General features: G+C 38.5%; 1 protein-coding gene across 2 annotated transcripts in view; it reads left to right on the top strand.

Annotated features, from left to right (window-relative positions):
- The window catches only part of VKORC1L1 (vitamin K epoxide reductase complex subunit 1 like 1), a 61,220-nt gene that overhangs the window by 29,473 nt on the left and 7,653 nt on the right, over positions 1 to 24,094 (top strand). For both annotated transcript variants that reach the window (XM_082858160.1, XM_082858159.1), the window contains exon 2: positions 23,795 to 23,904. In XM_082858160.1, the coding sequence (XP_082714286.1) occupies positions 23,795 to 23,904 (110 nt within the window). The remainder of the gene's footprint in view (positions 1 to 23,794; positions 23,905 to 24,094) is intronic.

The raw sequence follows: 24,094 nt of genomic DNA, 5'->3' as shown, positions 1-24,094 counted from the left end.
TCCCGGACCGGGGGACGAACCCGTGTCCCCTGCATCGGAAGGCGGACTCTCAACCACTGCGCCACCAGGGAAGCCCACAGCTGTCACTTTTCAGTGCATACTTACCCCCACGTTTGTGAACTAGCACCACTGGGTATCTTCTGATTTATGTAATGGATGAGAATGTGTGATGAAATGTGTAAGAGTGACCCAACATTTTGTCATGAAAAATTTCAAGCATACAGAAAAGTTTAAAGAATTTTATAGAGTGCCTGTATACCCACCACGTAGATTCTGCCTTTAACATTTTACTATACTTGCATTATTACATGCCTGTACAAGTATCTATACCTCTATCCAGCTATCACTAAAAACTTTCTCCTAAAAATGTCAGCATACATATCATTAACTAGAGTTTATTGTTTGTTTACAGTCTGTTTTCTTTTGAGCTAAAATACACATAGAATGCAATACACAGATTACAAGTGTATGTTCTCTGAGTTTTACCAAATCATGCACCTATGTAAGCCAAAATTCTGTCAAGATATAGGGCGATTGTATTCATTTAGGGGCAGTTTTGCCTCCAAGGGGACATTTGACAATGTCTGGAGCTATTTTTCGTTGTCCAAGCTGGGCAGGGCAAGGATGGGGTAGTGCTGACATCTAGTGGGTAGAGTCTAGTTACAGTTCTTTGTCTATAGTGCCACTTTTGAGAAATCTTGATGTAGAGCATTACCATAACCCTGGGTAGTTTCATCATTTCTCTGGCCAGTCAATCCCCCCCTTACCCCTTAACATTCCAGAGATAACCACTGGTGTGGGTTTTTTTTTCTACTATAGTTTTGCTTGTTCTAGAATATCATATAAATGGGATCATACATTATATACTTCATGGCAGTCTTGTCTAAAAAAAACCAAAACAAAACATTGCCTATAACTCATCAGGGGAGGCAGTTTTTTCCCTATTAACTGTAAAAGAAATGTCTTGCAGGTTTCACATAAAGGACAGAGAGACATGTAGACAATGTTTTCAGCAGCATTCCTATAGGAAACAAAGTACAGGTATTCCCTCGGTATCCACAGGGGATTGGCTCCAGGACCTGCTGTGGATACTAAAATCCACAGATGCTCAAGGCCCACAGTTGGCTCTCTCTGTATTCATGGTTCCACATCCTCGGATTCAACCAATCTCAGATCATGTAGTACTATATGTATTTATTGAAAAAAATCCGCATATAAGTGGACCTATGTAGTTCAAACCTGTGTTATTCAAGGGTCAATTGTAAAGGAGTTCATTCATATGACTGTTTCCTTTTGGAATCACCAAGACATAATGCCAACATGAAACTCAGTGCAAGCAACTTTACATAGAGACAGTATTGTCCAAAAGCATAGATTTCTGATGGTCCAAGTTGATTTCAAATTAAAATCCATAGATGAATGTTTGGGATGATCTTCAGACATTCCCCACAAAGGGTACTTTTTGCAGCCAGGATTTGATAAGACATGTACAGCATCCATTTCAAGGTATATACAGAGTGCAGATAACATGGTGCCAGTTAAGGGGAAATCTACTAACTTTAGAGAACAAATAAGAAGAAACTTGCCTTGCCTTAATGTTGGCTATGCAGTTTTTTCCTTGAAGGTGGTATTTGAGAATATCTGAAGGCAAAGAAAGATTCTTTAAAAACCAAAACAAATAGCATAGTTTTTTTCACTCCAGCAGAAGCTCAGGTTCCCAAGTTAACCACCACTTTTTCACCCTTGACAGCTCTGATGACTAATAGTCATGTTTATTAGTCATTGATTGATGAATTGATTCACTTATATCAAAAGTTACTTGGTGATATCATTTCAGTCTCATGACTTTGAATACCACCTATATGCTGACAACACCCAAATTTCTTAAACTATAAACTCATAAATCCAATTGCCTACCTGACATCTCTACTTGGATATATGAAAGGCAATTCAAACTTGATGTTTCTAGAACTGGATTCTCTCTCTTGTCATTTCCCTAAAGTCTTCTCTTTCACATCTCAAAAGAGCCAGATTTCTAGCGGCTCAAATCAAAATCCTCGTATCATCTTAGACCATTTTCATTGTCTCACACTGCACAACCAGTCTGTGAGCAAGTCCTGGTGGCTATATCTTCAAAATTTATCCTGGGAATAACCGTTTTTCGCCGTCATCTCCACTGCCGTCATCTGCCTCCATAATCTCTTTCTGGGATTATTGCAGTAATCTCATAAGTGGACTTCTTATTTCCAGCTTTCTCCCTCATAGACTGTTTTAAATACAGCAGTCAGAGTGATCCTTTAAAAATATAAACAGTGGCTAAACCCACAAATTAGCTTCCTGTTTCATTCAGAGTAAGAGTCAAAGTCATAATAATGACCTAAACACCCTACATGATCTTCTGTGACCCTTGCCCTGGTTTTTTCTTTTTTTTTCCTTTATCTCCTATTACCTTCTTTCATTTGCTCACTCTGTTCCATCCATACTTCCTGACTGTTCTTCAAACCTGCCAGGTGGGCATGGTTTGCTTTTTCACCTCAGGGAGGCTTTCCCTGACCGCCCCCCCCCCCCGACTTCACAATTTAAATGTAAAGTTTAAATTGCAGTTCTTTCAGCCCTAAACTCATCTCGACTTTGTTTCTGTTTATCCCCATCCGGCATAGTATATATTTTACTTGTTTGCTTGTCTCTCCTCCCATGAGAATGTAAACTCCATAAGGACATAGAATTTTGTCTATTTTGCTTATTGTATTCTGGGCATCTAAAACAGTACCAAGCACATGGTGGGCATTCAGTATTTGTGGAAATGAGTGTTGAGTGCCTACTCTATGGCATGCTGTACACTGTGCTAGACATTGGGTAGTCAGTAGTGAGTGGTCCCTCTCCTCATGGAGTATGGAGTGTAGACTAGTACAGCAACACAGTAATTAGCACATAAATGTATGTACAGAATCTGAGATAAAAGCTCTCCCGGAAAGGAGCTTGGTTGTATGAGAGTATAAAACCTAGGAAGCTGACAAGAGGGGTGGGGAGGCGCTTCCCTGATCAAGTGTCAAAAGCTGGGATCTGAAAGATGAAAGTTAAGTAGTTTCTGTAAGTGGCTTACCCTTTCTCATTCCTGAAACTGTTTTCCTCTTTTTTTAATTAAAGATGGGCCTTTATAGGCATTGATCCCTTTTATTAATCTTTGGTTTGTGCCATTATACTTGCTTCCTATTTCATTGACTACTTATCTTACATTTATTAGTTTCCTCCACTTTGGGGAGGTTTAATTTGCTGTTATTTTTCTAACTTTCTGAGATTAATAATTATATCACTAATGCATGCAGTTATGGTTGTAAATTCCCTTTAAACAGTGTTAGCTAAAACCCACAACTGTTGGTAGTGATATTCTTAGTAGGTATTTTAACAGACTTTTTACGTGGTCAGTTTAATTACTGATATATTTGGATTTAAAAATAACATCTAACAATTTCTGTTTCTCCCACCAGTTGTGTTTATTTTTCTTTCTTGTCTTCTCTTGGATTAATCAAACATTTTTATTATTCCATTTCCCCACTGTGTTATCTTATTCATATACATTCATTAATATCCTTTTAGTCACTACCCTACAGATTATACCATGCATCCTTGGATTATTGAGGTCTAGTATGAATTAATAGTTTTATCACTTCTCTGTCAGTGCATGGACCTTGGAATATTTATGCTTCATCTACCACAATCCTACCTTTTATGTTGTTATTGTCATTTAATTCTACATATCTGTGACCCCACAAGATACTAACATTGTTCTGTATAGTCCGTATTCATTTAGCTCTTCCCTCATATTTCTCCTTTTTGTCTTCATTCTTCCAGTTTGCAGTGCTTCTTTCTGGGGTCATATTTCTTTTGCCTGAAGAACTGTTTTTAGTGTGGATCTTCTAGTGAACACATTCAGTTTTTACTCTTATGAGAAAGTATTTTCCCTTCATTTTCAAATGATATTTAGACTTGATATAGAATTGTAGGTTGGCAGTTCATTGTCTTTTGGCTTCCCTTTCTGTTGGTGTTAGCTGTCAGCCTTATTGTTGCTGATTTAAGAGCAATGTGTCCTTTTATGCCCCCCAGCCCCACCCTGGCTGCTTTTTTTTTTTTTGCAGTACGCGGGCCTCTCACTGTTGTGGCCTCTCCCGTTGCGGAGCACAGGCTCCAGACGCGCAGGCTCAGCGGCCATGGCTCACGGGCACAGCCGCTCCGCGGCATGTGGGATCCTCCCGGACCGGGGCACGAACCCACGTCCCCTGCATCGGCAGGCGGACTCTCAACCACTGCGCCACCAGGGAAGCCCCTGGCTGCTTTTTAAGATGTCTAATTTTCTTTTGTTTTCTGGAGTTTTACTATGATATTCCTGTGTGTGTTTTTCTTTAGATGTGCTGCTTGGGATTCAGCACCTCTTGAATCTATGGCTTGGTATTTGTCTTCAGTTTTGGAAAATTCTTAACCATTATCTATTTCTTCACATATTGTTTCTGTCCTGTTTTCTCCTCTGTTTCTGGTGACAACAAAGTGGAAGGTTTGATCATGGGAATGGATGACTGACTTGGAGTTACTAAGTGGGTAATTGATGCGGTTGGCTGGTTCATCTGTGTGATGTTGAAGTCTCTCAAAAAGATTATGGGAGCTGGGGAGGACAGAAAGCCTATGAACCAGGAGCCAAAGGCTTCCTTGAATATAAGGGTGTTGAGAGTATGACTGTCAATGGGATTACAAGGTTGGTAGGTGGCAACAGTGAGAGTGGTGGCTGAGCTTGTATATTGAAACACAACTGCAAGGAGCAGGGAGTTTTGCAAGAGGGAAAGAGAGGTAAAGACTTGAAAGCAAAAATTAGAAGGAAGGAGCATATTTTCCTTCCTGGCTCTGACAAATGCGTATGAGACAAAAACGTGTCAGCATGTGAATGGGCTGTAAAGGAATTCATGTTGTCAGAGAGCTAAAGAAGGCAGAAGAGGGTTTTTTTTTTTTTTTTAACATCTTTATTGGGGTATAATTGCTTTACGATGGTGTGTTAGTTTCTGCTTTATAACAAAGTGAATCAGTCATACATAAACATATGTTCCCATATGTCTTCCCTCTTGCGTCTCCCTCCCTCCCACCCTCCCTATCCCACCCCTCCAGGCTGTCACAAAGCACCGAGCCAATATCCCTGTGCCATGCGGCTGCTTCCCACTAGCTATCTACCTTACTACGTTTGTTAGTGTGTATATGCCCATGACTCTCTCTCGCCCTGTCACAGCTCACCCTTCCCCCTCCCCATAACCTCAAGTCCGTTCTCTAGGAGGTCTGCGTCTTTATTCCTGCCTTACCCCTAGGTTCTTCATGACATTTTTTTTTCTTAAATTCCATATATATGTGTTAGCATACAGTATTTGTCTTTTTCTTTCTGACTTACTTCACTCTGTATGACAGACTCTAGATCTATCCACCTCATTACATATAGCTCAATTTCGTTTCTTTTTATGGCTGAGTAATATTCCATTGTATATATGTGCCACATCTTCTTTATCCATTCATCCAATGATGGGCACTTAGGTTGTTTCCATCTCCGGGCTATTGTAAATAGAGCTGCAATGAACATTTTGGTACATGACTCTTTCTGAATTTTGGTTTTCTCAGGGTATATGCCCAGTAGTGGGATTGCTGGGTCATATGGTAGTTCTATTTGTAGTTTTTTAAGGAACCTCCATACTGTTCTCCATAGTGGCTGAACCAATTCACATTCCCACCAGCAGTGCAAGAGTGTTCCCTTTTCTCCACACCAGAAGAGGGTTTTTTTAAAGTGAAGAGCTGACGGGTCAGTGAACAGGATTTCAGAAGATATAACTGAGAGGTTTGGGAGGTAGGGGAGAAGAATGAGATACTAGATTTTAATGGGAAGTACAGAGCAGTGTGAGATTCATGTGATGATGCCTGATTTAGGAAGTCTGACCTTCTGGCAGTGACAGGTAAAAGGGATGACGTGAGGCATAATGAGAAGGGTCCTGATAGCTTCTGAGATAAAGATGGCCTACCAGATTTCCTCTCCTGATTATGAAGGCTTCCCCTTCAGGTATGGGGAAATGAGGTGGTGCCTTCCTAGAGCTTTAATGTATTGGTTCTTATGAGCTTATTGGATAGGGTGACTTAGCGAGGGCAGGCTTCGCAGTGGAGACTCAATGGTCTAATATCTTCATTCATGGCTTACTGAGTCTGGAAATAGCTTCTCAAGGCTTTTCAGGGTTTTGAGATTTGAAACCCAAAGCGAGGCCCTTGACCATGACCAATGCACCAAGCTAAATAGCAATTTGTGAGACCTCTGATGGCCTCACAGTTGGTAGTTTTCTTTTCTTTTTTTTTGGTTAGTTTTTACCCTCTGTTAGTCTGGACAGTCTATCTTTACATTCTGTAACTGCATAGTCTTTATCAATGGTGACATTATTCTGGTCAAATACAAAGATTGGCTGACTTTTTCTTTTTTTTTTTAACAGTAGGTCCTTGTTGGTTATCTGTTTTAAATATAGCAGTGTGAACATGTCAGTCCCAAGCTCTCAATCTATCCCTTCCCCCCAACCTTCCCCACTGGTAACCATACGTTCATTCTCTAAGTCTGTGAGTCTATTTCTGTTTTGTAAATAAGTTCATTTGTACAATTTTTTTTTTAGATTATGATATTTGTATTTCTCTGTGGCTGACTTTTTCTTTAGAGGGCCAGATAGCAATTATTTGAGGTTTTGTGGGCCACGTGATCTGTCCCAATTAACTTGACTCCCTGAGCCATCTTATTCGTGGCTGTAGTTTTTAGAACCGCACTTCTAAATCCACATTTTAGACCGATTTATAATCCTTCAGATTTTTCTTTTTGGCTGCTTATTAAACACAATTATGTGTGTGGCTCAGAGACATGAAAGCTCAAAATGTCAAAACTCAACTCCATCCTCCATCGTTCTTCCTCCTTTGTTTGCCTCATGAATGTCCTCACCGTCTACCCAGTCATCCTGGAAACTTGGGAGTCAGTCATCCTTCCTCCATAATTCAGTACATTATCAAATCCTCTCAATTTTACTTCCTAATGATCTTTTGGATCCATCTTTAGTACTCTTACTTCTAGTTCAGACCTTCATATTTCCCCTAAATTATTACAGTAGTTTACAAATCGGTCTCACTGTTTCGAATTCTGACCCCTTGGATCAATCTGTGCTATATACCAGTTAACCCTCTCAGGCAGAATTAAACCTTCTTCACTTAGGAACATAGGTACTTTACAGTGTTTATTAGTTTGCATTATGTTTCTGGATGTCATTTTTCTCTCTGTTCTTTAAGACAAAGCTTCTTGAGGGTATGGACTGTGCTTCATGCATTTATATGTCCAACTTCACAGCCTGACTGCTTCAAACATCTACTGCTTTGATAAATTTGATAAAATTTGAATAAGTGAATTTTAGATTTCTGGATAAACATAATGGATTTTATGCATGTGTTTATCTCTACACCCTCAGGAAATTCCAAGGAAATGAGAGTAAAGGAATAAAAGAAATTGTATAAAACCACAAAGACAAAAAGAATGGGAAAGTAGACACAGCTCTAAGAAGACTAGCAGCCAGGCATCTTCAGCCATATCCCTACCCCTAACAGTAGGAGACTGGTGGGGGGTTTTTTTCCCTAGAGAAACATTTATTTTCTAAAAAAAAAAAAGAAGTACAGATACTGACATTCAGGGACCTTTAATGATATGATTAGCTCTCTACCTAATAACCCACCTATAGTAACATCTAATGTTGACAAAACCATACATAATAATAAAAATTCCATTCTGCTTTTAAAATCTAAATTACTTTAAAAATTAATTTAAATTTACATAAAGGAAATTGGCTATTTGGCTTCCAGTTTGTTGCATTTAGACAGATGCAGTCAGGTAGCCACCAGTACCATCAACATCAGAACAGTTCCCCTTTTTAGTCAGCCCCTCTTCCATCCCTAACCCCTGGGAAACATTGATCTATTCTCTGTCCTTATAAGTTTTGCCTTTTCCAAAATATCATTTGAATGGAATTTTACAGTATCTAGCTTTGAGTTTGGCTTTGTTAACTTAGCATAATGTGTTTGTAGTTGATCCATGTTGTTGCATGTATCAATAGTCATTTCCTTTTATGACTGAGTGATAGTCCGTGATATGTACTAGTTTGTTCATCCATTTACCTATTGAAGGACAATTGGGTTGTTTCCAATTTTTGGCCATTATAAAGTTATTATAAACTTTTACAATCAGATTTTTGTGTGAGCATAAGTTTTCATTTCTCTTGGGTAAACAACCAGTGGGAGTGCTGGGTCATATGATAAGTGTATGTTTAACTTCATAAGAAACTGCCAGTTTGTTTTCCAAATGACTATACCATTTTGCATGACAACCAACAAAGTATGAGAGTTCCATTTGCTTTGAATCCGTATGAGCACTTCAGTGTGTATGTTTTGTTTTATTGTGTTTATTTACCATTCTGGTAGGTGTGTAGTGGTATGTCATTGGAATTTTAATTTGCATTTTTCTTAATGACTGAAGATGTTGAGCATCTTTCCCTGTACTTATATGTCATCTCTCTCTATATGGTGATGTGCTTATTGAAATTGTTTGCTTTTTTTTTTTTTTAACCTAAGTTGGGTTTTTTTTTATGGTTGAGGTTTTAGAGATCTTTATGTATTCTAGATAAAAGTCCTTTGTTTTATATGTAATGTCCAGGTATTTTCTCTCAGTCTCTGGCTTATCGTTTCATTTTCTTAACAGTACCTTTCACAAAGCAAATGTTTTTAAGTTTCAAAGTCCACCTTCTAACCTTCTCTATTGAGAATAGTGCTTGAGGTTTCTTTCTCCATTAAGTTGTCTTTGCACTTTTGTTAAAATCACCAATTGCGTCTACTTCTGAGCTCTATATTCTGCTCTGTGATCTCTGAGTCTGTCCTTTTTCCAGTAGCACACACTCTTGATTACTATAGCTTTACAATATCTTGAAATTAGTGTTTTCTCCAGCTGTATTCTTTTTCAAAAATGTTTTGACTTTTCTAGTTCCTTTACCTTTTTTTGGGGGGGTGGGGAGTGGCGAGCCACGTGGTTTGCAGGATCTTAGTTCCCTGACCAGGGATCAAACCTGCATCTTTGGCAGTGAAAGTGCAGAGTCCTAACCACTGGACTGCAAGGGAATTCCCTTCTCTACCTTTCTATGTAAATATTTGTCACTGTCTACCAAAAATCCCACTGGTATTTTGATCAGAATTGCATTGAATCTGCATTGCAGTCTGAGCAGAGTTAGTATCCTAACAATATTGAGTCTTCCAGTCTTTCTCCATCTATGTAGGTCTTCTTTATTTTATCAATGTTTTCTAATTTTCAGCATACAGAAACTACACATATGTTGTTAGATTCGTACCTACGTATTTTATTTGTGTTTATGTACTATTGTAAATTATAATTTTGAATGTTTTATTTCCAATAATTCATTTCTAATATATAGAAATACAGTTGATTTTTGTATACTGACCTTGTGTTGTATAACCTTATAAACTCACTCACCTGTTAATTCTAGGAGCTTTTTAGTAGATTCATGGTATGGAAATAAATGAAGACCACCCAAATAAGAACAAGTAGGGCACCAGCCACCATTACTTGCATTTGGCACAGACTCAAAAGGAAATCTAAAAGGAGATTAGAATGGAAAAAAGGGAAAGCTTCAGGTTGTCTTAATTGGAAGTTGTTGGCCATGGGGAAGCTGGAAGCAGGCCTAACTAGAAGTCCGGCATCCTGTGTGGTTGGTTAGGGGAGCATATTTGGCTTTCTCTGGTTGGTCCTAAATTGGAAGTGGGGGTAAAAATTAGGGAAGCTGGCAGTTATTGATCAAGGCCTGGCTGTTTGGATCTGATTGCTACAGAAGTTGTAGTTTGGCTTCCTGGACTGGTTGCTGCAGAGGCTGTGGGTCAGAGTTGTTTTTGGATGTGGTCTGGCTATTGTCCGTTTGTATATTCAGTCTCTCACTTGGGATATTCTATGTAGACAATCCTGTGGTCTTGCAAATAGAGTTTTATTTCTTCCTTTCTAATTGGTATGCCTTTATTTTCTTCCCTAATTGTACTGGCTAGGACTTTCAGTACAGTGTTGAATAGGAGTGGTGAGAGCAGACATCTTTAATTTAGTTTCTGATCTTAGGGAAAAAAAGATTTAGTCTTTCCCTATTGAATGTGATGTTAGCTGTAGGTTTTTTGTAGATGACCTTTATCAGATCAAAGAAAACCCCTTCTCTTCCTAGTTCGTTAAGCATTTAAAAAATCATGAATGGATGTTGCATTTTGTCAAATGCATTATCTGTATCTACTGAGATCATCATGTGGTTTTTTTTCTTTAGTTTGTTAATATGATGAATCACACTGATAGATTTTTGAATGTTGAACCAGCTTTGCATTCTCACAATTAATCCCCCTTGGTCATGATGTATTATCCTATATGCATATTGCTGGATTTGAGTTACAATATTTTGTTGAGGATTTTTGTGTCTATTTTCATGAGTGAGATGTTGTTCTGTAATTTTTTTTTGTTTTTGTTTGCTTCTTGTAATGTTTTTGTCTGGTTTTGATGTCAGCGTAATGCTCGCCTCATAAATTGAGTTGAGAAGTATTGCATCCTCTTCTGTTTTCTGGAAGAGATTATTTTCTGGAAGAGATTGTGTAGAATTGGTATTATTTCTTCCATATATATATATATATATATATATATATATATATATAAGAATTTGCCAGTGCAACCATCTAGACCTAGAGAGTTTTTGTTTTCTTGAAAGATTCTAAACTATTAATAGTGCTATTGAGATTCTCTTTTTCTTCTTCAGTGAGTTCTGGTATTTGTGAATTTCAAAGTATTTGTCCATTTCATCTAAGTTGTCAAACTTGTGGGCATAGAATTGTTTGTAGTATTCCCTTATTATCCTTTTAATGTCTGTACCTGTCTGTAATGATATCCCCTCTTTCATTTCTGATATTGATGCCTTTTGTCTTCTCTGTCTCTTTTTCTTTTTCTCTTTGTCAAGCGTAGCTAGAGATTTATCAATTTTTATTGATCATTTCAAAGAATGAGCTTTTTATTTCATTTACTTTATTGTTTTTCTGTTTCAACTTCATTGATTTCTGCTCTAATCTTATTTTCCCTCCTTCCTTCTTTTAATACTATAAATTTCCCTCTAAGCACCGCTTTAGCTGCATACCACCACTTTTGGTATGTTATATTTTTATTCAGTTCAAAATATTTTCTAATTTCCTTGAGACTTTGTCTTTGACCTGTGGATTTTTTTTAAGAAGTGTGTTGTTTAATTTCCAAATAATTGGTGGCATTTTTAAGATACGTTTCTGTTACTGGTTTCTAGTTTAATTTTCATTATGGTCAGAGGGTATACTTTGTATGATTTCAATTATTTAAATTTGTTAAGGTTTGTATATAATATGTTTGTGTTTTGTTTATAGTGTGGTTTATCTTGATGTGTATTTGAAAAGAATATATATTCTGCTATTGTTGGGTGGAATGTTCTACAAATGTCAGATCAGGTTGGTCTGGGTATGATGTTCTTTATCAACACTTTTATTTTCACTGAGTTTTTTTTAAATTTAAATTTTAATGTTTTTAATATTTCTTTTTTAATTTAAAAAAATTAATTAATTTTGTCTGTGTTGAGTCTTCGTTATTGTGCGTGGGCTTTCTCTAGTTGTGGCGAGCAGGGGCCACTCTTTGTTGCAGTGCGTGGGCTTCTCATTGTGGTGGCTTCTCTTGTTGCAGAGCACGGGCTCTAGGCACATGGGCTTCAGTATTATGGCACTCGGGCTCAGTAGTTGTGGCATGTGGGCTCTAGAGCGCAGGCTCAGTAGTTGTGGCACACGGGCTTAGCTGCTCTGCGGCATGTGGGATCTTCCTGGAGCAGGGATTGAACCCATGTCCCCTGCATTGGCAGGTGAATTCTTAACCACTGTGCCACCGGGGAGGTCCCTGAGTTTTTTGTTTTTAATCCATAATGTTTGTATTTTGCTAAATTTGAGGAGTTTTAAGCCACTATTTCTTAAAAAACTTTTGTGCCTCTATCTCTTTTTCTGTCCCCTTCTGGGAATCCAGTAACATAAATGTTAAACTGTTTGGTATTGTCCTAGAAGTTCCTAAGTGCCTGTTCATTTTTTTTTTCTTTTTCTCTGTTCTTCAGGTTGGATAATTTCTATTGATCAATCTTTCAGCTCACTGAATCTTCCCCTTTGCCATCTTCATTCTGCTTTTGACTTCATCTAGTGAATTTTTAATTTCAGATCTTTCATTGTTATGTAATTTCCATTTGGTTCCTGTTTTATAGTTATTCTTTCTCTTCTGAGAACGTCCATCTTTCCAGTCATTTTTCATTACCTTCACCTTGTGGAACATAGATACAACTGTTTTAAATCTTTTTCTGATAACTCCAATATCTATGTCATTTTAGGATTGACACCTTTTTTTTCCCCTGAGAATTGGTCACTTTTTCTTTTTTCGGTTCGTTGTACGTCATATAATTTTGGAATATATCCTCAACTCATTTGGAATGTATCTTGAATATTTTGGCTTCTGTTAAAATCTTGAGAATATTGATTTTTGTTTTAACACGCAATCAAACCAGTTAGATTAAGACTACAAGTTCTACCTCCTCTGTGGGCGATAGTTTCAATGTCACTTCCATTTTCAAAGCCTTTGCCCTCACATGCCCCACTCAATAGTCAGTCTTCATCTTGAGTGGTGTTTAGTTCTCAAAGACTTTGGTGGGCTTCTTTGGTTCTGTTCCATGATTTTGCAGCTCAGGGGTGAGACTGGGACTTGTGTTAGTTGCTACACAAAATTAGGAGATCCTTTCTTTGGCTTCCTCCTTGCTGGGATTTTCTTCCTAACCTCTGGTTCCCAGCGGCCCCTTTTCCAGTTTCTTTAGCTAGAAAGACAGGTTTCTCACAGAGCATTTTACTCCCCTTGCTGTCACATAGTTCCACATGACAGATTTCACCCTCAGGGTAAAGCAGTGAGAGAAAAGAGAACAAAAATGACAGGATTCCCCTTACTTGCTTAAGACCACAGGGGCCCCTTTTCTCATTTCTTCCAGGCAGAGACAGGTTTTCTCTCAATTTGAGATACCTGGACTGTCATCCCTGAGCTGCAGTTTCAGAACCCTTGCTCACCTTTAAGCAACGCCAGGAGGGAAAAAATAATATGAACACAAACTGTGGTTGCCCCCCTCACACTACTCAGCTCACATGGGTCCCTTTTCTTCATCTTCTAGCCAGAAAGAGGGGCTTTTTTTGGCTGTCTACTACCCTTGGGCAATTCTGAAACTTGAGCTACTCTTGCTTCCAAGGCAGAAGATAGAAGAGGGGAAAACCCCCAGAAAACTCCACAGTACTGGTTGTTCAAGTTTCAACTTCTCTCCCCTGTTCACTTACTGTTTTTACTTTTTAGAGTTCTCAGGTGGTTGGTTTTCATATTCTTTCCAATTTTCAGTTGTAATCAGTGAGAGAGAGAGGCTATGGTGGGCATAATCTATTTTGTCCAGCACTGGAATTGGCATTCATTTTTTTTATTATAAATTTATGTATTTATTTTTGGCTGCATTGGGTCTTCGTTGCTGCGCGCAGGCTTTCTCTAGTTGCAGCGAGTGGGGGGGCTACTCTTCGTTGTGGTGCACGTGCTTCTCATTGCGGTGGCTTCTCTTGTTGTGGAGCACAGGCTCTAGGCATGAGGGCTTCAGTAGTTGTGGCTCACGGGCTCTAGGGCACAGGCTCAGTAGTTGTGGTGCATGGGCTCAGTTGCTCTGAAGCATGTGGGATCTTCCCAGACCAGGGCTCGAACCTGTGTCCCCTGCATTGGCAGACAGATTCTTAACCACTGCACCACTAGGGAAGTCCCAGCATTCATATTTTTAATGCCTTGGTCTACAGATGACTTGACAGTTAAGGGTCCTCAGACATTTGAGAAAAGTCTTCAGTGTGAGAGACAGATACACATAGACACACACCAAGGAACTCAGAGGAAACAGAAAATGAAGCTGCCTGAAGTAAACTTAAAATAAACATAAATGGTTTTATCTCATTAAATCTGAGAAAAAAAAGTGGTTACCCAGAAACAAAGCAAGATGCTATTTATGTAAAAGGAACCATCAGAGAATAAGAATCCAGTGTATGGTAGCAATAAGTTTAATAAATGAATTAAGATTACTTGGAAGATTACATCATGTTAATCTCCTAGAAAATGGAACCAAAGGAAAGAGAGATGGCAAATAGAAGGAAAAGTAAAAGAAAATTAGAGGTTCTGTTTTAGAAGTCTAGCAGTTGCCTAAATCATATGTGAAAATTGTCTGTACTGAAGAACACAAATTTCTATACTGAAAGAGCCTACTAAGGGCCCTTCACAATGAATGACTGAAGACCCACAACAAGGCACATCCTTTGTGAAATTTTATATCACTAGAATTAACATGCAGTTTCTTAAAGCTTCATGGAGGGACAAAAACAGGTCATATTCAAAGGTCAGAGTGGCATCAGATTTTTCAAGGACCAACTCTGGAAGTAGGTTAGTGGAACAATGTCTTTAAAAATTCTGAAGGAAAATTATTTTAAATTTGTAACTATATACCCAAACAAAATGTCAGTCCAGTGTGATGGTAGAAGAAATATATATATATATATATATATTCTTTGACCGTGCCACACGGCTTGCAGGATCTCAGTTCCCCAGCCAGGGATTGAACCCGGGCCACGGCAGTGAAAGCCCTGAATCCTAACCACTAGGCCACCAGGGAACTCCCTAGAAAGATATTTTTAGACTTTCAACATCTCAGAAATTTTACCTCTAGTATGTGTTTTCTCAAGGAAGCTATTAGAAGATTGTTTCACCAAAACAGATGCTTAAACTCAGGGGGAAAGGAGCATGCCAAACCTAAGAAATGAAAGATTCAGTGTAGGGAAGAGATTGGAAGTCTTAGGATGACAGCTGTGCAGCAAGCCCAGAGAGCAGCCAGCCCAAATCAAGTCCTCTGGAGTGGATCAGGAAGGTCAAGGGTTACAGGGAAGGTGTCTCCAGGGGAAAAAGTGCAATTCATAGATTTTTTTAAAAATTATTTATTTATTTATTTATTTATTTATGGCTGCGTTGGGTCTTTGTTGCTGTGTGCGGGCTTTCTCTAGTTGCGGTGAGTGGGGGCTACTCTTCGTTGTGGTGCGCGGGCTTCTCATTGCGGTGGCTTCTCGTTACCGAGCACGGGCTCTAGGCTCGCAGGCTTCAGTAGTTGTGGTGCACGGGCTCAGTAGTTGTGGCTTGTGGTTTCTAGAGCGCAGGCTCAGTAGTTGTGGGACACAGGCTTAGTTGCTCCATGGCACGTGATATCTTCCCGGACCAGGGCTCAAACCCGTGTCCCCTGTGTTGGCAGGTGGATTCTTAACCACTGCGCCACCAGGGAAGTCCTTACATATATTTATAAGAGAAAATAATTTTTTTTTTTTATTTTGGCCATGCCGCACGGCATGTAGGATTGGGATCTTAGTTCCCCAACCAGGAGAGAATATTTTTAAGTGGTATGTGTAAGCAAGCATCTCAACAAATTCTTCCTCAGAGTAAGGAAAATACCAGAGGAACTCCTTTTTTTTTTTTTTGCGGTACGCGGGCCTCTCACTGTTGTGGCCTCTCCCGTTGCGGAGCGCAGGCTCCGGACGCGCAGGCTCAGCGGCCATGGCTCACGGGCCCAGCCGCTCCGCGGCATGTGGGATCTTCCCGGACCGGGGCACGAACCCGTGTCCCCTGCATCGGCAGGCGGACTCTCAACCACTGCTCCACCAGGGAAGCCCTCCTGAATGTTTTAATCATGATATTAGAGCCTTGGTAGATTTTCCATGATGAAAGATTGTTTGCAGGAAAATTTATCAAATGCTTTTTGTCTGTTGAGATTATTATATGGTTTTTTCTTTCATTCTGTTAATGTGATGACACATTGATTTGCATATATTGAATCATCCTTGCATCCCGAATGTAAATTCCTCTTGTTCACGGTGAACGGTCCTTTTAATATGCTGCTGAATTTGGTTTGCTAGTAATACTTTTTAAAATAAATTTATTTATTTATTTATTTATTTTGGCTGCACTGGGTCTTCGTTGCTGCACGCAGGCTTTCTCTGGTTGCGGCGAGCGGGGCTACTCTTCATTGCAGTGTGCGGGCTTCTCATTGTGGTGGCTTCTCTTGTTGCGGAGCATAGGCTCTAGGCGCACGGGCTTCAGTAGTTGCAGTACACGGGCTCAGTAGTTGTGGCTTGTGGGCTCTAGAGCGCAGGCTCAGTAGTTGTGGTGCACGGGCTTAGTTGCTCCGCGGCATGTGAGATCTTCCCGGACCAGGGCTTGAAACTGTGTCCCCTGAATTGGCAGGCGGATTCTTAACCACTGTGCCACCAGGGAAGTCCCTGCTAGTAATATTTTATTGACAGTTTTTGCATCTATATTAATCTGGGTATTGGCCTGTAATTATCTTTTCTGGTAGTATCCTTTTTTGGCTTTGGTATCAGGATTATGCTGGCCTCATAAGATGAGTTTGGCCTCTTCAAATTTTTTGGAAGACTTTGAGAAAGATTGGCACAAAATTAACCGTTTTAAAGGGTACAGTGACATTTAGTATACTTGCAGTGTTGTGCAATCATCATCTCTATCCATTTCCAAAACATTTTGGTTACCCCCAAAAGAGATACTGTACCAATTAAGCAATCACTTCTCACTGCCCCCTCTCCCAGCCCCTGGCAACCACAAACCTACTTTCTGTCTCTATGGATCTGTCTGTTCTGGAACTCTCATATAAATGTGATCTTTTGTGTCTGGCATTTTTCACTTAGCATAATGTATTCAAGGTTCATCCATGTTGTAGCATGTATGAGTACTTCATTCCTTTTTATGGCTGAATAATATTCCATTGTATGGATATACTGTGTTTTGTGTATCCATTCATCAGTTAATGGGCATTGAGTTGTTTCCATCTTTTGGCTATTGTGAATAGTGCTGCTGTGAACAAGTACTTGTACTTTCTTGAATACCTGTTTTCAAATATTTGGGGTATATACCTAGGAGTGGAATTGCTGAGTCATATGGTAATTCCATGTTTAACTTTTTGAGGAACCAAAAAATTGTTTTCCTCAGCAGCTGCTCCATTTTACCCACCAGCAGTATACAAGGGTTCCAGTATCTCCATATCCTTGCCAACATTTGTTGTTTTCTTTTTTTTAAAAAAAGTTATAGCCATGGAATCTATAAAAATATAATTTATTAAAAGGTATATTATTTATTTTATTGAGGTATAATTGACATATCATTTTAGGTGTACAATGCATTGATTTGATATTTGTATATATTGCAAAATGATCACCATAATAAGTCCAGTTAACATCGATCACCATACATAGGTATACAAAATTTTTCTTTTCTTTTTTTTTTTTTTTTTGCGGTACGTGGGCCTCTCACCATTGTGGCCTCTCCTGCTGCGGAGCACAGGCTCCGGACGCGCAGGCTTAGCGGCCATGGCTCACGGGCCCAGCCGCTCCGCGGCATGTGGGATCTTCCTGGACTGGGGCACGAACCTGTGTCCCCTGCATTGGCAGGCAGACTCTCAACCACTGCGCCACCAGGGAAGCCCCAAAATTTCTTTTCTTGTGATGAGAACTTTCAAGATCCACTTACCTAGCTACTTGCAAATATACAATACAGTAGTCTTAACTGTAGTCACCATACTATACATTATATCCCCAGGGCTTATTCATTTTGTAACTGGAAATTTGTACCTTTTGACTCTCTTTACCAGTTTTGCCCACTCCCTCCCTGAGGCAACCACCAATCTGTTCTCTATATCCATGAGCTCAATTTTTTTGTTCATTTGTTATTTGTTGTTTTTTTAGGTCCCACATATAAGTGAGATCATACAGTATTTTTCTTTTTCTGTGTGACTTATTTCATTTAGCATAATGCCCTCAAGGTCCATCCATGTTGTTGCAAATGGCAAGCTTTCATTCTTTTTTATGGCTGCATAATATTCTATTATATATATATTATCACTCACACACACACACACACACACACACACACACACACACACACACAGCCAGCACATTTCCTTTATCCATTCATCCATTGATGGACATTTAGGTTGTTTCCATGCCTTGGCTATTGTAAATAATGTTACAGTGAACATAATACACATCTTTTCCAGTTAGTGTTTTTGTTTTCTTTGGATAAATACCCAGTAGTGGAATTGCTGGATCATGTGGTAGCTCTATTTTTAGTTGTTTGAGGAACCTCCATACTGTTTGCCATAGTGGCTGCACCAATTAACATTCCCACCAACAATGTACAAGGGTTCTCTTTTCTCCACATCCTCACCAATGCTTATTTCTTGTCTTTTTGATAGTAGCCACTCTAATAGGTATGAGGTGTTATCTCATTGTGGTTTTGATTTATATTTCCCTGATGACTAGTGATGTTGAATACCTTTTCATGTACTTGTTAGCCATCTGTCTTCTTTGGAAAAATGTCTGTTGAGTTTGTCTGCCCATTTAAAAAGTCAGATTGTTTGGTTTTTTGCTATTGCGTTGTGTGAGTTCTTTATATATTTTGGGTATTAACCCCTTATCAGATATATGATTTGCAAATATTTTCTCCCATTCAGTAGGTTGCCTTTTCATTTTGTTGATGGTTCCTTTTGCCCTGCAGCAGCTTTTTAGTTTGATGTAATCCTACTTGTTTATTTTTGTTGCCTTTGCTTTTGGTGTTAAATCCAAAAAATCATTGCCTAGACTAATGTCGAGGAGCTTACTGCCTATGTTTTCTTTTAGGAGTATTATGGTTTCAGTTCTTACATTCAGGTCTTTAATCCATTTTGAGCTAATTTTTGTGTATGGTGTATATAGTGGTCTAGTTTCATTCTTTTGATGTGGCTGTCCAGTTTTCCTAGCACCATTTATTGAAGACATTATCCTTCCCCATTTTATATTCTTGGCTCCTTTATCATAAATTAATTTACCATATATATGTGGGTTTATTTCTGAGCTCTCTATTCTGTTCCTTTGATCTATGTGTCTCTTTTTTATGCCACTGCCAACTGATTTGAATGCTGTACCTTTGTAGTATAGTTGGAAATCAGAGACTGTGATGTCTCCAGCTTTGTTCTTCTTTCTCGACATTGCTTTGGCTCTTCAGGGTCTTTTGTGATTTCACAAAAATTTTAGGATTGTTGTTCTATTTCTACTTTATCTCACCCCAGTTTTTAAAATTTTGTCTGATCTGTGATTTGTTTTTTGTTGGGGGGGGGAGAATTGGTCAAAAGCAGTGATTTTTCAAACTTTTTGATGTCAGAACCCCTTTATATCTTTAATAATTATTGAATACCCCTAAAAGGTTTTGTTTGTGTGAGTTATATCTTTGTGGGGTTTATTTATTTAAATATTTATTTATTTTTAAAATTTTTGGCTGTGTTGGGTCTTCGTTGCTGTGTGCGGGCTTTCTCTAGTTGTGGTGAGCGGGGGCTACTCTTCGTTGCGGTGTGTGGGCTTCTCATTGTGGTGGCTTCTCTTTGTTGCAGAGCACGGGCTTCAGTAGTTGTGGTACATGGGCTCAGTAGTTGTGGCTCACGGGCTCTAGAGCACAGGCTTAGCAGTTGTGGAAAGATCCCACATCCACTGCATGTGGGATCTTTCTGGTCCAGGGATCGAACCCATGTCCCCTGCGTTGGCAGGCAGATTCTTAACCACTGCGCCACCAGGGAAGCCCCTATATCTTTGGTATTTACTGTATTAGAAGTTACAAACTGAGAAATTATTTAAATATGTATTTACTCATTGAAACGTAATAAACCCATTACATGTTAACAAAATATTTTCATGAATAATAACTTTTTCCAAACACACACACACAAAATAGTGGAAAGAGTGCCTGGTTTCTCTTATTGCAAATCTCTTTAAAGCCTGCCATAAGATAAGACTGTTGGATTCTCATATCAGCTCCTATATTCAGTCTATTGCATTATCACATGTGTTGCATGTAGCCTTTGGAAAACTCCCCTATACACTTATGAGAGAATGATAATGAAGGAGGCAAAGAATGTCTTAGATTTATCCTCAGGGACCTAGGATACCCAAGTTGGAGAGCAATTGGTTTTAAGATTTGTTGTTTCTGGCAAAATTAGGAGTGTTTAGAAACCTTTCAACAATTTCTCATAATACCTAGGGAAGAGGTATGGGTTGTTTATGCACCCAAATACAGAATATCCAAGGAAGTTACTATTTGGGTCAAAGATGATCCTTTTTTTAGAGTCAGAGATTAAAGAGAAGTTCTCATTTGCATAATCACTTCATTGATTTTATTCAATAGTATACTGAAGCAAAATGAACATCTGTATAAGTGGTACTTTAAGAAAACATTTCTTTTTGCTCCGTTGATTAATATCCCATCTTGTTCCATAAAGTACTTGGGGCATATAATTAGTATAATAGAGTTTTGAATATAGATGGGACAAGAAGAAAAAGGTTAGAAACTAAGATAAAGCCAAGCATAAAGTTAGCACATAAAATTTATTTCATACACTTTTGTATAGCTTTTAGAAGTGGGAGAAAACTACAGTCTTTTCAAATGTTCCAACTTGAAAAAAAGATTCACTAAGTGTTTTTAATTACTCACACCATCCTTAGCAATTGTGAAGTATAGTGTCATTTATGAAAATCTGCTCTTATTCACCTTTCCTAGGAAAATAATCTTATGTAATGCCAGTCTACTTTGCTGGTGATTTCACTTGCTAACAGTTATTCCATCAGCCTTATCAAAGTTTATTAAGCGTTATTCAACTTTATTAATTGTATTTATCAAGGAATTAAGCTATTATTCTGTTTGGTTGAAAATGCTGGAATGGTAACTGCATTTTATAACTTAATGCAACATGAGAGAAAGAGCACAACACTGTGATCCAAGAGACCAGAGATCTAATTTTGGTTCCGAGACTGGATTCCTACAAGCCTAGGCAGCCACGTGCATTTTGCTCATGGGTGGAGAGGAGTGTGGATTGCTGGAAAGCGACTAACAATTTAATTTGGGAGATGGAAGCACTCTGTAGAATGTTGAGGTGTTTTTTTGTTTTTTTTTTTTATGAAAGGTACTTACATTCTCACTTCACACTCCTGGAATTACTTCACACTCCAGAATTACTGTACCAGGACTAGTATACCAGGATTGCAATTTGTATACCAGGGTTACTCAGGTGTATGTATTTGTCAAAATTATACAGTTAAGATTTGTGCATTAAATATATGTACATTTTACCTTAAAAAATCTAAAAATAATCATCAGGTGGTTGGGGGTAGAGGTGGAGATAAAACAAGAAAGGCACAATTTTCGAAACTGGGTGATAGGGACCTAAGGTTATTACACTGTTCTTTTCACTTTATGTATATACATTTGAAGCTTTCCATGTCAAAATGTTTGTATTTTTTTAAAGCAACATTTTGGTCTACCATATTAGAAGGTCAAAAGATAGCATTTAAAGCTGATAAATCAAGAAATAGCAGTGTAAGCGTATTATTTAGAAACGTGGAAGTAAATAGAAGGGAAAAACAGTTAAAAGGTATCAAAGTGGTTGCCTATGGGGATCAGAGCTGAGTGTGGAGAGGCCTGGGGTAGGAAATATCTCTATTTTGTTTTATAAGGCTTTTAGTGTTACTTGATTTTTAAACCTTATGCATGTATTACTTTGATAAAATGATGCATTCATTCTATGGATTACTGCTTTGCTTTCAAGGAAAATATCCACAGGATCCTATGTGAATAATTAGGCATAGACCAATGCTTAGAATATAAAAATTCTGTTTATGTATGATAATTCTGGCACTATGCCCAGTTATTTCCATTGCCAAAGTTGGCGATTTACATTTGAATTCCTACTTCAGATGACTAGGGCTTCAAAGTGTGATTGCATAGTTTGTCCCTGCCCTCCTGCAGTTTGGTCTTTACACAATAGTCAAGAGTGATCATAAATAAGCTTATATTACTCTCCTGTTTAAAAGCCACTGACTGCCTTCCCATTGCGGTTAGGATAGAATTCAAACTCTTCATCATGGCCTACAAACAAGGCTATAAATTATATAAATGATGGAACGGTGCCTCATTCTCTTGCCACTCTCCCTCATCAGTGTCAGCCTTGATGGTCTTCTTTTACACACTCATAGCTCTTTCCAGGCCTTTGTACTTGGCATTCCTCATGAGATTAACTGCTTCAGGATTTCTTCAGGATTTAATTCCTGCAAAAGGCCTTCCCTGACCATCTAGCTGGAGTAGCTCCTTCCACCCCTTCTCCGTCTAGAGCAGTGGTGCAGAGTGTGGTCCTCAGACCAGAAGCATGAGCATCACATGGGAGCATTTTGTTTTGTTTTGTTTGGAAATGCAGTCCTACACCCCACCACAGACCAGCTGCAGTAAAATCTGCATTTTAACAAAACTCCAAGGTGATTGCATGCAGTTTAAAATTTTCAAAAGCTCTGATGTAGAATAACCCACCTTTTCAACTTTCCTGTGTATCTGTTAATAGTGCATCCATTTCTGAAGATAAGTTAGTCATTTACTTGTCTATTACTTTTCCCTAAATGGAATATGAGCCCCACAAGGGCACCACTTTGACTTGTTCACTCGGGACAAGTCAGCACCTGACCCACTGTCTGCACCTGGAACACACTCAATGCGTATTTGATGTGTAAAAGAATAAACACATATGATCGAGATTATTTTGCGTTCCTTGACGCATATAATTGTATAATAACAATCTTCATGGTTCTCACTTGCTTGTAAAACTAGGGTTATCTCCCAACATCATCATTATGAAGAGATTTCACTCTCTTTCTTAGACACTAAAGTCGTGTGACTAGTAAGGAATCACTTATTTATCCTTATTTTCAGGTAGTTTGTCTTCAGAACCCAAGTTTAGATTTTATTGAGTAATTTGCTACAGACTGAAAACATTTTCTTTTTGGTATTTTAAAAAGCACTTTCATTCAGAGTTAAAGTTATTATCAAAGGTTTTTATCCAAAGTAAATGTTAGTTTGATATTTGTATCAAATTTTATTAAATCAGAATTTAATTTTTAATAAGAAAATAAGATTCTGAAAATGTAAAGTCAAATGCAACATTTTCAGTTAAACTGCAAATAAAAACTAATGGGGCAAATAATGTATCAACTTTTTACTCTTGAGATAAGATTCTAGGGAAAGACTTTAAGTTTCTGATATTCTATCATACATTTAAATGTATGTTCCCAGGATATGTTTCCTCATGCATGTCCCGGTCAGGAAGCAACATTATGGTCTATGTTAGGAGAGCTTACATCAGTGACTTTTAACTGGTGGTGATTTTGCCCCCAGGGGACATTTGGCAATGGCTGATGACATTTTGGGAGGCACAGCTGGCAGGCGGGTGGAGGCCACGGATACTGCTGAACATCTTGTAAGGCACTGAATAGCCCCCCACCACAAAGAAGCGTTTAGTCCAGCATGTCAGTGGTGCTGCTGCTAAGAGACCCTGGCTTACATCGAAAGAGCCCTTCCTCTGCAAATACTAATGCTGTCAGGAAAAGAGACTATATAGAAATGGGCAATTTAGAGATTCAGATGGGTATGTGGGCATGATATGCTCAGATAATTCTACGTTTTTTAAAATAGGAAAACTCAAGTATAGGGTTACTGGTTTTCTTTATTTTACAGATGGGGTCGAGGATTTGGTCTTTTGGGTTCCATTTTTGGAAAGGATGGTGTATTAAACCAGCCAAACAGTGTCTTTGGACTTATATTTTATATACTACAGTTATTACTTGGTAAGTATTTTACAGCAAAATACAAAAATAAGTTCGTTATATTTCATTTAGTACTTTGTGTCTTTGCCCTGATGTGTCTTTATATTAAATAAAAGCATATGTTAGTGATAGAACAACTGGTTTGTAACACATTTTGGTGTTGTGAAAACTTGGTTCACTAAGATTTTGACAAAGCTCATGCTGAACGTGG

Source organism: Leucopleurus acutus, assembly GCF_964270905.1.
Source record: "Leucopleurus acutus genome assembly, chromosome: 16".
NCBI lineage: Eukaryota > Metazoa > Chordata > Mammalia > Artiodactyla > Delphinidae > Leucopleurus > Leucopleurus acutus.
This window is presented reverse-complemented; position numbering and strand designations above follow the sequence as displayed.